The sequence below is a fragment of the Notolabrus celidotus genome, chromosome 2, assembly GCF_009762535.1.
Source record: "Notolabrus celidotus isolate fNotCel1 chromosome 2, fNotCel1.pri, whole genome shotgun sequence".
NCBI lineage: Eukaryota > Metazoa > Chordata > Actinopteri > Labriformes > Labridae > Notolabrus > Notolabrus celidotus.
The window spans coordinates 35,897,001-35,912,035 of record NC_048273.1 but is presented as its reverse complement, the minus strand read 5'-3'; the positions used below and the strand labels follow the sequence as shown (position 1 = coordinate 35,912,035).

At 40.9% G+C, this 15,035-nt stretch overlaps 2 protein-coding genes across 2 annotated transcripts; both read left to right on the top strand.

Annotated features, from left to right (window-relative positions):
• On the top strand, nt 1-4,987 carry agxta (alanine--glyoxylate and serine--pyruvate aminotransferase a). Its single transcript, XM_034699650.1, has 11 exons — nt 1-350; nt 719-911; nt 1,788-1,852; nt 1,939-2,039; nt 2,126-2,196; nt 2,299-2,383; nt 2,456-2,554; nt 2,672-2,741; nt 4,311-4,406; nt 4,505-4,633; nt 4,732-4,987. The coding sequence occupies exons 1-11, from the start codon at nt 192-194 to the stop codon at nt 4,837-4,839; spliced, it is 1,176 nt and encodes a 391-aa protein (XP_034555541.1). The 5' UTR covers nt 1-191; the 3' UTR covers nt 4,840-4,987.
• Nucleotides 4,988-7,760: 2,773 nt separating this feature from the next.
• dtymk (deoxythymidylate kinase (thymidylate kinase)) lies at nt 7,761-14,042 on the top strand. The gene is made up of 5 exons (XM_034709344.1): nt 7,761-8,053; nt 8,186-8,294; nt 10,384-10,474; nt 10,563-10,760; nt 13,788-14,042. Exons 1-5 carry the CDS (start codon nt 7,924-7,926, stop codon nt 13,896-13,898), a joined length of 639 nt encoding a protein of 212 aa, XP_034565235.1. The 5' UTR covers nt 7,761-7,923; the 3' UTR covers nt 13,899-14,042.
• The last annotated feature ends 993 nt before the right edge of the window (nt 14,043-15,035 follow it).

Sequence of the window (15,035 nt, the reverse complement as noted above, 5' to 3'; positions counted from 1 at the left end):
CTGAACTTACTGAGCACATGAGAGCAGCCTCTGTTGACAGAAGCAGTCTGAGATAAAGGTAGAAAATGTTGTGACAGACTCCTGACCTGCAGACCTCAGTGGTCAGACCGAGGGGAGGACTCTGCTCAGCCTTCACTTCGCCTGCTCCCCTTTTTTCTGTGCCTTCACCGAGTTGCCTCACAGCTGGAAACATGTCGTCCGTCTCTCTGCCTCCACCAGAATGTCTGCAGAAACCGTTGTCGGTTCCTCATCGTCACATGTTTGGACCGGGGCCTTCAAACGTTCCTCCACGGATCCTGGAGGCCGGGGCCAATCCTGTCATTGGACACATGCATCCAGAGATATTTGAGGTAACTCAGCCTTCTTAGGAAGAGGAGCATGAGACAGAAAACAGACAATTTTGCATGCAAGCCATAGCTTACCTTAAGCAATGTCTAAGTATATACTTAAAGATCTCTGAAAAGAATGTAACTATGTGTCAGTATAAGAGAGGGGTAATGTATTATATCACTTTTTACCTTTCTGTCCCAGTCTTTCTGTTGTAGAAACAAAACCTACACCCCTGAGCTCTGTTTGAAGTGGACAGGTTGGAAGGGTTGTGGCTGATCTGTGTTGGGACCACCTTCAGTCAGTCATTCACAAAGGGAGCAGGTTGATACAGCAGTCAATTCTATTCAAACTACTCTTTAAACACTTCTTTGTTCATTTTATGTTTCAGATAATGAGTGACATCAAAAGTGGAGTCCAGTACATGTTCCAGACTCAGAACAACGTGACTTTAGCTGTGAGCGGCACCGGACACACTGCGATGGAGTGTGCCATCTTTAACTCGGTGGAGGCCGGGGAGAGCGTGCTGTCTGCAGTCAACGGCATCTGGGGAGAGAGAGCGGCGGACATGGCTGAAAGGATAGGTACGACTGATGTTGTCATGTTTCTTCTTTTGGAAAATATTCAAACTTAGAAACAGGCAAAGAGGTGGAGCAGAGGCCGGCCTTTAGCCTCCTGGACAAAAAGCTACAATGCTTACATACTGAAATTGTCAGTTGTGTAAGCAACACCCCTTATTATGTCTTTTGATGCCAAACCAAGCAGCAACCTCCCACCGCGAGAATTGAAGCCAATGTGGAAGTGTTAAAAACTGCAGTTCATCGAGTGTCCAATTGAGGCTGGCTCCAGAAGTACCAGAAACCACATACACACCAATTCAAAAAAGCCGATCTTTACAGCAGAAATAAACATGTTTACAGCCTGGTACAAAAAATGAGTGTAGTCTGGATAGCTCATTTCTCGATCGGCACACACTGTACGGGGGGTGAATTTTTCCATAATGCAGCAATTTAGAAGATATTAAGATTCCAAGTTTTTCATTATGAGAGGCTCAGCTGACTCGACAGCAGTTATGTTGAGTTCAGTCCAATATGGCTCCAGCCGACGATTGGCTTCAAAACAGCTCTTCAGAAACAGATGGGTGACGTCACGGATACTACGACCGTTATTTATACAGTCTATGTGCCAAACCCGTAACCTTGTCTCCTCAAAATGAAAGCGTTATAACCCTGCCCCCGTACAGTGTGTACGAATAAAAAGAAGCTAACCAGACTGTAAACATGTTAAGTTTTGGAACTGCAGTTTCTAACACTTCCGTATTGGCCTCATTATTTAGGATAGGATTCACCAACAATGATTACGGCACTTCACGTTGCCACTCTTACACCTTGAAATTAGCTGTAATCAACAGCATAAGAATTTCTTCTGGGTGTAGTTATTCGTGCTCTTTAATCCAACAGGTGCCAGAGTGAATACAATTGTGGCGCCCCCTGGTGGTTTCTTCTCCAATGCAGAGATAGAGCAGGTATAACTGCCTCTCCATTTATTAGATTGCACAAATTATTCCTGTTAAAGCTGCAGTCTGTGTGCTGATGTTGTTTCCTCTTACAGGCCTTATCAAAACACAGACCAGCCGTGTTCTTCCTCGCTCATGGAGAGTCCTCTACGGGAGTCCTGCATCCTTTAGACGGTATCGGACAGCTGTGCCATAAGTAAGATGCAGCATTCACACATCTTTGATCCCACCTGCTGCAAAAATATCTGCAGAAAACAGCTTATGTGTGATTTGTTCCTGCAGATATAACTGCTTGTTTCTTGTTGACTCTGTGGCTTCGATTGGTGGAGCTCCTCTCTGCATGGATGAGCAAGGTGGAGTATTTCAATCCTGCTTATTTATGAGGCTATTTACTGTGTCATATGATCTGCTTTGAAGACACCACGTTTATATTTTATGGGTATTTGTGTTTGCAGAGATTGACATCCTGTACACAGGCTCCCAAAAAGTTCTGAATGCTCCCCCGGGTACAGCACCCATCTCGTTCAGTGACAGAGCATGGTGAGCAACCTAAATTCAAGTGATGGTTTAAAAATATATAACAAAGAAGTTAAAGGAAAAATCTTTCTGCAGCCAGAAGATATTTAACCGGAGGACAAAGCCTGTGTCGTTCTTCTTGGATTTAAGTTGGCTTGCTAACTACTGGGGATGTGATGGCAAGCCTGCCAGAGTGTAAGACAAATCTTTATTAAACACTCCAGGACTTGATAACGAATCAAAGCGTTGTTTAATTTCAGCCATATGTAAACAATTTACTGTGTTTTTTTGTTCTCCTTTCCTTCTTTACAGATATCACCACACAGGTCCTGTCACTGCTTTCTACACTCTGAGGGAGAGCCTGGCTGTCCTTTGTGAGGAGGTGAGACGTGTTTGAATGAAAAGTTTTTTATTTTCAAATCTCTCAGAGTTTTTAACAGTAATGTACAGACAGTAAGGGAAAAGGATCTGGATTCAATAACAACTCCATTCCCACAATATTCTGTCAGATCATACACTGTAAAGCAGAGGTGAACCGGTCGTCATGTAAGCTGTTAGCTGTAGATAGCTATGCCCTTAAATATATCTTGCTCTGTCATCTTTTTCACTCCAAGTGAGACATAAGTTTTGATCAAAAAATAAATAAATTGCATTGTACTGAAGTAGACACAAAATTAGTCATTCAGACCAAAACTCATTAAAAAATGTTTACTCTGTTGGGGTGCTGGTGGCCTAGCAGTCTAAGCGCCCCACGTATAGAGGCTACAGTCCTCGTCGCAGGGGTCGCCGGTTCGATTCCCGGCTGGCCGACCATATCCTGCATGTCTTCCCCTGCTCCCTACTCCCCACATTTCCTGTCTCTCTTCAGCTGTCCTATAAAATAAAGGCAATAATGCCAAAAAAATATAGAAGAAAAAATATATATTTATAAAAAAATAAAAAATGTTTACTCTGTTATATAGAGAGTAAAATAACAGAGATCAGAGATGCATAATGCGTCTACTTATGTTGATTGCCAAAAAACTTATTACTATTAACTGGAAGGACACAAAGCCACCAACAACTGCACAGTGGAAACAGAGACTAAAGCAGCTCTACATCATGGAACAGATGACAGCAAAACTACAACTGGAGACAGACTTTTTTATGCAAAGATGGAACTGCATTTGTATTTATTTGGACATGTAACCATGTGATCTGCATGACGCAGCTGAACTCAGCATAGAGCGTGATTATACGGGTGGCCCTGACCCCTGCCTGAAATGCTTGTCATTAGGTTATGTTTTATACTTTCTTTCATTATATAGATGGTAAGTAATGTAGAAACTGTGTGTCAAGCTGTGAAAAATTAAAATAAACAGTACAGAAAAAAAAAAGTTTACTCAAATGATAAACAAAGCAAGACAATACATTTCACATCTGCTTCCAGACAATAAGACAACCTCTTGAGCAGTGAAGTGTCCTCCTGCTGGACAGTTAGAAGTATGCATGTGAAGACCACTTTTTCCCATGCTTCACATTTCAGATCAAGTACAGTATTGGTATGAGAAAAATATATAAATGTGGATTAATTATCATCGTTTGCTTTGGGATATCCTGTAGGAAAATGAAATATATTCAAAAAGCCAAACATGTTGTTTAGGAATTCTGCTTCAGGTTTAAGCTTTTATTTTACCAAAAGTTTGTGTGATTAAACATTAAACTAAGTTGTTTAAAATGGTAAACATTAACTAGACAAAACAGAAGTGTTGTCACTGTAAGCGTGGTGGGACATTTTAGCTCAAAACATCCCTGTGCTGAAGTAAAGGTGCACTGAGTGCTGTTTGCAAGGCTGCAGATGTCACACTGTATATTCTCAATAATGCCTTTGAATTAACATGCATGACAAAATTTGGCTTGAGCACACAATGTTAATGTTTTGTCTCTTTCATTCATTGTCTCTTAATTGAAGGGTCTGAAGAATTCATGGGAAAGGCATCAAAAAGTGGCGGAGTACTTCCACGCAGGCCTGGAGAGCATGGGTCTGAAACTCTTTGTCAAAGAAAAGGTACGTTTCAAACGTTAATGCTATCATGACATTTTCTGAAATAACCAGAGTTTACATTATCAAAGAGACTAAAGTCCTGACTTTGATTGTTATTTCAGAAAGCAAGACTGCCTACAGTAACCACGATAGTTGCCCCTCATGGTTACGACTGGAAGGAGATCACATCATACATCATGAAAACACATAACTTAGAGATTTCTGGAGGGCTTGGACCATCAGTTGGCCTGGTGAGAGTATACATTGCCTTTAATACAGTTCTTTATGACCATCAATAAGTTGTTGAATTACATGTCTCCTAACTCCTGGATGTTTTTGGTCGTTTCAGGTGCTACGTGTGGGGCTGATGGGATGTAACAGCAGCATGGCTAACGTTGACATGGTGTTGGGGGCTCTGAAAGACGCTCTGAAACACTGCCATAAGAGCAAAGTGTGACATGTAACATGCTGGAAAGGTTACCCTGAATTAATGCTACTTTTAAAAGGAAAAAAGCTGTGTGTAATGATAAATATCATTTTAAGTTCTCATTTAGTGAAGCCATTTTTTCTGTTGTATGTTGGAGCTGCAGGTGTTGAATGATGATTTGCTGTGCACAACAAGAGATGTAAAGAATTTACGAAACAAAGCACAGAGATTGTATATTGAGTGTGCCAAACTGCGCTGTTTGAAAATACACTATCAAATAATTGACTCTTGCCCTTACCCTTGTAAGTGGATCATCCTGAGTGGAAACTTAGCAGTTAAAAATGTAAAACATAGGTTCATTTTGGTGATATCATTTTTAACAGTTGGCTTTTAGATTTAACAGAATTTGATCAAGTGGTGAGAAAAGGCACTAGATCCATTACATGAGAAAAAGTAGTACTTCTAATGAACAATGAGTACCTTTAATCACATAACACATATCATATTACTGTTTAAAAATGATGTCTGCATTAATATGTTGATTATTTTGTTATTAAATATGGATTCTCCCCTGCCTCTTCTTATCTGTAACAATAATAATGATTAGCTGTATTTTTGTAATAATTGTTGGAATTTAGTAACTTTGTTAACACCATCTCACGTTTTCTTAGACATATTTTGTAGTGTAATAAGCAGGTTATTTAGTAATATTACTGTGAATAAAAATCTCATATGTACGAAAATGTTTCTGTTTCTGCTGTTCAGTGAAATCGGTGGTCCAGTGGTATGATGAGCACTTGCAAGGATATCCCATATCAGAGGCTGTTTACGAAACCACCTGCTACATACTACCTATGAATGTAGTATGCTGTACCTACTTCATACTGTATGCAGTATGTACTTCATACTGCGTTTGGAGATAGGATGTAGTATGACTGTTCTGTTGGATCTGTTTTGCAGTATGCTGGGTGAGGCGTCGCTTCATCTCCGGTTTCAGAAAGCTGAAGTAAACTTTGGACAAGCTGATAGAGAAACTGCTTCTTTAGCATCACTTATGATTTAAAAAGTTAGGAAGTGTTTTATATAGAATTTTACATTTTCACAGCACCTAAAAACTGAGTGTCCCCCTCATAGACTGTATAAATAATGGACGTAGTATCCGTGACGTCACCCATCTGTTCCTGAGCGCTGTTTTGAAGCCAATCATCTGCATCAGCCATATTGGTACGGAACTCAACCAGTCAAAGTGTGACGTAAAGAGGCAGGGTTTGCGCCTCCGAGCCAACAGCTATGTGTTCCTGTCTGTCAATCAAGTCAGTCATGTCCTTATTCGTAATCTTAATATCTTCTGAACCGTTGCGTCAGAAAAAAATCACCCTCCGTACAGTGTGTGCCGATAGAGAAATTAGAATGTTTATTAAAGCTAGGGTTGGTAGTCATTGAAAACTAGCATGAATTTGAATGTAGCATTTCCTCAGGATCTGTCTAACCCCTCCCCTCAGAATTTGCTCTCGTTCACATACTGCATACTACATACTGAAATTTGACTAAATCCAGACGTATTATATAGTAAGCGGTTTCGAAAAGAGACAGTGTCTCTATTGGGGCTGAGACCCCACTTTCATGACTGCACAAGCCGATCTGTGTTGGGGGCAAGCGAGCCGGATACGGCCCTGGTGATGAAGCTTTCAGCAGTGTGTCTGCCCCCTGGTGGCTGGCTGCAGTATAGGTCAAAAAATTTGTCTCCCCCATTCATATGAATGGGGGAGCAGTCAAACTTTAAAACATAAATACATGTACGAATGTTTCTCACATCAGTATGCTGTGGTGATATGTAGTTAGTATTTGACTGTTTTGTGTCCAAGGCCTCTTTTTCCTGAAAAGTTCTTTTTAGTTGGTTATTAGAGGTTAAAAAATGGGGTTTCACTTCCTGTTTACTTTGATTCACAGCCCCCGTAGAGTGAAACTTCAAAGGACACACAGCGTCTTGTGACGTTACGCTGTGGGCGGAGCTTGTTACAGTGGCTTCACAGGCTCTGGCTGCACAATGGCTGCGCCCAGGAGAGGGATTTTTTGGCTTCAGAACCGTACAACGGGAAGAGGCGGAGCAACACTGTCCATTTTTATTTACAGTCTATGGTTGGGGGGCTAAGTGGAAATCTGGTTGGGAAGGATAGTGATGACATTCGAAGTCCCTCTCTCAGAACAGATGTTTACTCTGTGACTACAAACAGCAGCTTTAAGAAAACATAAGATATACTTTATTGGTCCCCAGTTGGGGGAAATTATTTTGTAACAGCAGCTTACAACACGGGGCAGGGGAATACAACAATGTATTAACATAGTTAAAAAAATATAATAACAATTTTGATAGCAATGACAAAGGTAAAATATAATAAAATAAAATAAAATAGAATAAAAATAAAATAAAATAAAATATGACAACTATTACAGATGTATACAAACTATGTACACTTATATCTGATAAATAGATAAGGTATGTTATTGCACGGATAAAATTAACAAATAATAATTAGCAAATTATATATAAGTAATAAAAAACCAACAAAGAAAAGAAAAAATTGATCAATACAAAAAAATATAAACATGATAATAATAAACAAACAATAATAAACAGTACAAACAAAGAGGAAGATAAACATATGAAAACAAGGCAAATAAACATGAATAAATGATATTCATAATAATAGTAATATCATTAAAAATAATAATAATACTCCCAGGGGGTCCCGACCATAGACTGTATAAAATATAAACAATGTCCCGACCTATTTTATACAGTCTATGGTCCCGACCCACACTAAGGGAACCCCTGATTTACATTAAAGGATTATCATGGTTCAGGCCTACCCATAGACCGTATCACTCTGTTGAGTGTCTGGGTGCAATAAAGTTTTCTGAAAAAACAAAAAAAAGTAGAGAATAAAGACTACGTCACTTCCGCGTTGACGTTTGTGTAGGTTTTTAAGAAAATAGCGGGTAAATGTTGAGGAGCTACCCAGCTACCGTATGGGAGCTACAGACTGAGATTTAGCTCAAGAGAGGTCTGACAGTGTGAGCCCTTTTGTCTTTTGGAAGCACACAGCTGTAAACATGGCGTGTAAACGAGGAGCTCTCATAGTCCTGGAGGGGGTCGACAAAGCCGGGAAAACCACCCAGTGTAAGCAGCTCGTCCAGGCCCTGCAGCAGAGCGGCAGACCGGCCGAGATGATGAGGTTTCCCGGTAAGGGCGTGTCTCAACCTTAGCTTGAGATCTCACTTTTCTTTTACAAGGCAGCTGAGTGATGCAAATACCATGTCACTGCCATGTCACATTAATACAATAAACACTGTGGTGTGGTCTCTTTCATGGCAGACAGGACCACCACCATCGGACAGCTGATCAGCGCCTACCTGGAGAAGAAGAGTGACCTGGAGGACCACACGGTGCATCTGCTCTTCTCTGCTAACCGCTGGGAGCTGGTGTAAGACTCTAGATCTATGTTGAATTGGGCCTACCCTGTAAAGTAGTTATATAACATTGTTGAATTTACTTGAATACACAGACTAGAACCAGAGCTTTTAGGGGCAGACACTGTGACATGAAGGAAAAGCACACGTGTCTAGTGACAGTAATGATAGTTCACTACCACAGTATGGAAGTCCTGTTTTGTGAGTGCTAGGTGCTAACCATAGATCAGGGGCATCAAACTCATTTCAGTTCAGGGGCCACATACAGCCCGAGTTGATCTGGAGTGGGCCAGACCAGTAAAATCAGAACATAATAACCTATAAGTAATGAAAACGCTACATTTTTCTCTTTGCTTTTGTCCAAAAACAGTATGTTACAGTCTGAAAATGTTCACATTGCATGAACTATCTTTCTACAAAAACAGCTGTTGTATTTTTTGTCATGATGAGTCTCATAGTGGGCTGAATATTTTACTCTTTAAGCCCTGAAACCTATTGCCAACACACCAAACACACAGGTTACCCATTCACCTGACACACAGAGTGTGTAATGTTTACAGCAAAAGAACAGAGATTATAATAATGAAGAAGGTAAAGTTGATTATTGTGGACCCCTCAGCTCCAGCAGGAACAGTTTGCTTGCTGGACAGTGTTGTATACAGGGGTGTAGTGCTAGTGTTAGTAGTTAGTGGATCATCTTACTGTGCTCTAAAAGTCTTTATGAATCTCAATGCAAACAGCAAGTCATCTATTTTATCACTTTGAGAAATAAAGTCCTGGAGAACTGTTAAGGTGCGCTCTGTCAGTAATATGACTTTAATGTGACCCACAGAGGACACATTTCAAATAGTGGTTACTTTTATTGAAAATTGCAGTTAATGTGCCATAGACTGTATGAATAAGATGCTAACTCATCCTTGTTTATTTTCCAAGCTTCACTTTTCCCGCTATGATCAGTTTTCATCATCGTTCAATCTACACTGTAGCACACTCTGTAGTTTCGTGCTGCATAGCCTCGTGTGCACCTCCTAACAAAATGAACCAAGAGTCAGACCAGTGTAGACTGCAAACCCTGGATTGGTCCAGTGGGTAGCAGTGTGTTTACATTTACACTTCAAGTATGGCTGTCATCGTCCTCTGCTTACACTGATTCAGCAGCCGCACAATCCACCTCCTCTTCTTTGCAACAATTGCAGTTTGATCAACTACTGCTAAGTGTTTATCAGCTCCAAAATCAACGTAATAATAATAATAATAATAATAATATTATTATTTGTAGAGCACTTTTCAAAAATGAAAGTTCCAATTGCTTTACATTGGCAGCAAAATAAAACAGGCACATTGTAAAATTACACAAGTCAAGATAAAGAAATAAAACCTATTTTAAAAGACATAAAATTCCCCTAAAAGAACTCCATATATACAATTAATTTAAAACATATTTATTGAAATAAGTAAAATAAAATACAATTCAGATAAAAACAGAAAAGGCTGTGGGATAAAAGTATGTTTTCAGAAGAGATTTAAAATAGATTAAAAAAAATATATACAACTGGATTAATTTCCTCTTATCTCTAAACAGTGAAGCTGTTTTTTTTCCATAATAACAGATGGACTTATCTTATTATCTCAAGATGAAAGGATCATTTCTTTGGTTTTTCTTTTTAGTGCCTTTGCATCTTTGGAGATATGACTTATGCTCATGTATATTTTAGGTCCCAGGAAAATAGCTGCAATGACTAGTTGTCAAGGAGTAAATAAAATGTATGAAAGAAAATATCTGGCTGCATGTCCGCTTAGGACCACCATTAACATGGGAAATCAACATTGCAGGAAAAGCACAGCCCATAAAACAGATACAGGGCAGTAGTTTGTGATATCTTAAAGAATAGAAATAGTGAATACATAATAAGATAAAAGATAATAACCAGCGTTTCATTTAACAATTCCCAGAACTTAAATGTAGTTTAATTTATGCCTGCCAGCAATCCAATCAGAATAATGTAACATTTTTTGTAACTTGCCCTGAAAAATTTCCAGTGCACTAAAAACATTCCAGCCTGCCTCATCTCATGCATCTTGTTAAAATCCCTCTGACCACAGACCTCTGATGAAGAGGAAACTAGAGCAGGGGACCACCCTGATCGTAGATCGGTACGCCTTCTCTGGGGTTGCTTTCACCAGTGCCAAGCCAGTGAGTCTTTCTCAGCCTCTGCATCCATCAGACACTCATCACGTGTTAGTTAAGCATCAGATACTTACACATTCTCATCTCTTTGAAGGGATTCAGTCTGGACTGGTGCAAGAACCCTGATGTGGGACTTCCAAAGCCGGACCTGGTCATGTTTCTTCAGCTCAGTCCAGCTGAAGCGGCTCTCAGGGGTCAGTTTGGAGAGGAGAGATACGAGACCAGCACTTTCCAGAAGACTGTCCAACAGAAGTTTGAACACTTGATGAAGGATCCGTCTGTGAACTGGCAGGTAAGAGGCCGAGCTGGATTATAGATCCACAACACTGTGCAAGAAGTTGATGTAGCTACTTGGCCTCACAAGTTAGTGTCTGTGTAATTCTTCATAATGGCCAGCAGGGGGCTACGCCATTATCTGTCAAAATTAAAAGATTGCATGTAGGGATGAGTACCTTTCACATTTGAACCGATACGATACCAATACCCGGTACCTGGGAATCAGTACCGGTACCAATTTTTAGTACTTTTGTGTGTGTTTATGTGGTAATAAATGTTTATTTGTTCAATAATAAAATCTCACATTTTTTAAATTTAACATATTTATTTCATTTGACATAAAATGATCAGAAACAGAATTATATAGGTGATTATATATATTAGCTGACACGTGCTCGTGGCGTCTAATTGCTCTTTCAGGAGTTTATCAATGAACACACCTGAATACCTGCGGACAGGAAAAAGTCAGTTCTCCATCTCTTTATAAAAACAGGACACACAACTTGTTGGGCATTCATGCACACAGGAACGGTGATAAAGAGGGCAGGTAGTCTGAGCGAGGGGATCAGCCTCAACCACAGACTGTAAATAAAAAGTAAACTTTAATCCACCTGCGCTTCTGCCTCGCGGTGAGTGCGTGCGCCTGTCAGCTGCAGGCTCTGCTTGGCCTGCTCCCGTGCATATGCAGAGAGCAGAGAGGCCCTACCGATCAGTCTCAAACTTTATTACAGGGCGAAAGTATGGAAAATCGCCTATTCTTCCACTCCCTCACAGCCACAAGGATGCATTCAGGTACCGAAACATTGTAGCGTTTGATTTTACGTGAATCGGTACTCGGTAAGACCGACGGAATTCGGTCGGTACCTATAAAAGTACCGAATTCGGTACCCATCCCTAATTGCATGAAAGTAAAAGAAACATAAACCTAAATAAGTTGATACATTACCACATGAACTTTCCTTCATGAGGTTATGGTCTCAATCTCTAGTCTTAAGTGTTAAACACAGCAGGATGCTCACTCTGTTTTGGAGCAGGATACGCTTTAGGGAGTGGTGAGATTTGCAAGTTTCTACTACAGCAAACTTTCAACCAGGATACAGATGTGCTCAAATAAAACTAAGAGGTTGTTAAACATGTGACTTCAAAATGAGAGTCAACAAACCAGTGGGTGCAGATAGAGTAGTTAAAGCCTGAGTGAGGAACTTTGTGCAGATGTTGGCAACCCCTGTGGACAAAACAGTACGTGTATTTATTTTCTGTTCTTTTTCCATATGTGAGTAAAAATATATTTAAACCTTTATCGTAAATGTGTAGTGTGCAACTATAAACAAATCTTGTAAGTCTACTCTAAGGAAACCTAGCACAGCAGAGGTGACAGGCATATATCATCTATTCTAGTCAATGTGTTAAAGGTGACATATCATGCAAAATGGACTTTTTAATGGTTCTCTACCTGAAATATGTTTCCCTGGCATGTCTACAAACCCCCAGAGAATGAAAAAAATCCATTCTGCCCCTGTTTTGATTTCTCCACCTTTCTGTAAATGTGTGTGAAACGAGCCGTTTCAGACTTCCCTGTTTTTGTTACGTAACAACAATATCCGGTCTGTCACGGAGTCAGAGCTCGGAGCTTGTTCAGCCCATAGACTGTATAAAATAATACTGAATCCCCCCTCCGTTTTTCATTACCTGCACAAATGTGAGGTAACAAGGAGCTTAGGAGGGAGGCATGCTAGTTGTAGGCTGTCTTAATAAACACAAAGGTCGGTTTTACTCCCCACGTCTGCAGATTTGAAGATCCAGTGGATGATTTCTATTTTTCATGTAACTGTAGCTGTGTACCAAGACACACGTCTACATACTGACAAATAAAACAACATGAAACACAGAATCTGTGACCAATCCTTCAGAAAGGTCCCGCTGCCTCTCTGGCAGAGGTCGGTTTTACTCCCCACGTCTGCAGATTTGAAGATCTAGTGGATGATTTTTATTTATCATTGATAAGTGCTAGCGCTAGTTAGCATAGCCACATAGCTACATGTTCGTAGCTGTGTACCAAGACACACGTCGACATACTGATAAATAAAACAAGAAACACTAAATCTGTGACCAATCCTTCAGAAAGGTCCTGCTACAGGCGCCTCTCCGTCAGGATCAGATTCTGGATCAGATTCAGAGGGTTGAAGTAACGGGATCTCTGAGCAGCCGTGTATATTCAGCCAACATGTAAACATTAGATCAACGTGCTGGAGAGCCGAGGCCACATCCACTTCCTGAGGGGGAGTGGTCAGAGAGAAAACAGAGTGTTCTGAGGAGGACTGAAGAAGAGGGTTTTTCAGACATGCCAAAATCTGATTTCAAAGTGTTTTTTTGAGCATAAACTTTAAAGACATGTTTTGGGGACCTCTTAGACCAATATATATTGATGACAAAAGCGTGATATGTCACCTTTAACTTCCACTGGATCCGCTCCGTTGTGATCCGGCTGCGTCTCTGATCCGGCAGGTCGGAATGCAACGGATCAGATACGCAAGACTTCTGTTATTGGCGGATGCTGGAGCACGACGCATCAATCTCAACAGAGCAGATGGAGCGGGACAGGAAGTCAGGTTTCACCAAAACAAAATGAAAACATCCGGTTAATTTTCAGAATAAAACACTCCATTTTTCACTTACCTACAACAACAACAAACTGTCAGAGCCAGGCTTTGAGTCACCAGGTCAGGTTTTGAGCGGCCGATAAAAACGACATGGATGAGGAGAGGAGGATTAATTAATGCAGTAATTATTGCGGGAAAACCTCGCGTTCTGAAAACGCAACCGGTGGGGTGAGAAAGCACAGAGCAGGATCAGGTGGAAGTCCCTTGTTAGTCTTCTCTCTTATCGTCTCGTTGTCTTTTCTGTGTCATAAAACAGCATCAGTATTAATCAGTCTGTTTGATCACCAGCTAAACACTCCAAACAGGATCTTTGAGTCTGCTTCTTCAATATGATTCGTTTCGATCCAGTTTGTGTTTAACAGCTTGTGATTTGTGTTTTCTAGGTCATTGATGCTTCTCAGAGCGTTGACCAAGTGCATAAGGACATCAAAGCTCACAGCCAAAATGCGATCAACACAGCTCAGAACCTGCCGATGGGAGAACTCTGGAAGTGACCTCAGACCTGTGTGAGGGACACTGCTGCTTTTAGACAAACACAAGATGTGCTGTGTAGTGACTCAATGACTCTTCTACACACTGAACACTTTTCTCGCACCCTATTTTTGTATGTTATTGCTATTAAACACATCAGTGGTACACCTGGGCTGTCAGTGAGGTATTTTTCCACACTGTGTTGACATTGAGTTGTGTTGACATTGTGGATATTTCTAAAATTAGACACATCCTATCTCAGAGCGACGCAGAAAAACTAGTCCATGCATTTGTTACCTCCAGGTTAGATTACTGTAACTCCCTCTTATCAGGCTGCCCCAATAAGTCTCTAAAGACTCTTCAGCTAGTTCAAAACGCCGCAGCTCGAGTATTGACTAGAACTAGGAAGAGAGAGCACATCTCTCCAGTGTTAGCTTCTCTACACTGACTCCCAATAAAATGTAGAATAGAATTTAAAATCCTTCTTTTAACCTACAAAGCCCTTAAAAATCAGACACCCTTGTATCTTAAAGAGCTCATAGTGCCCTATTACCCCTCTAGAGCTCTACGCTCCCAACATGCAGGCTTGCTAGTTGTACCTAAAATCTACAAAAGTAGTATGGGAACGTAGAACCTTCAGTTATCAGGCCCCTCTCCTTTGGAATCATCTACCAGTCAGGGTCCGGGAGGCAGACACCTTCTCCACTTTTAAGAGTAGGCTTCAAACTTTCCTTTTTGATAAAGCTTATAATTAAAGCTGGCTCAGGCTTGGACCAGCTTTTGTTATGCTGCTATAGGCCTAGACTACCGGAGGAACTGGCGCACTAACACACTGGGATCCTAGCTCACCCCTTTCCCCCCCAACCCCTTCATCTCTTACTTTAACTCTGCCTGTCCCATTAAAGTTACTAACCATAGACCTTTCTGGAGTCCCTGAGCTCCATTGTCTCGTAGATTCCTCTGAGCTGCCGTAGACGTCCTCCTGCTGCAGACGTTCCAGACTCCAGCTGATACGGACGTGCTGGACTCCAGCGGCAACAGCTTCTACTACTCGTCTCATCACTAACACCTCTCTCTCTTACTCCCCTCTATCTGTCTTTCCAGACCCAACTCAGTCGAGGCATGATGGCTGTCTAACATGAGTCTGGTTCTGCCTGAGG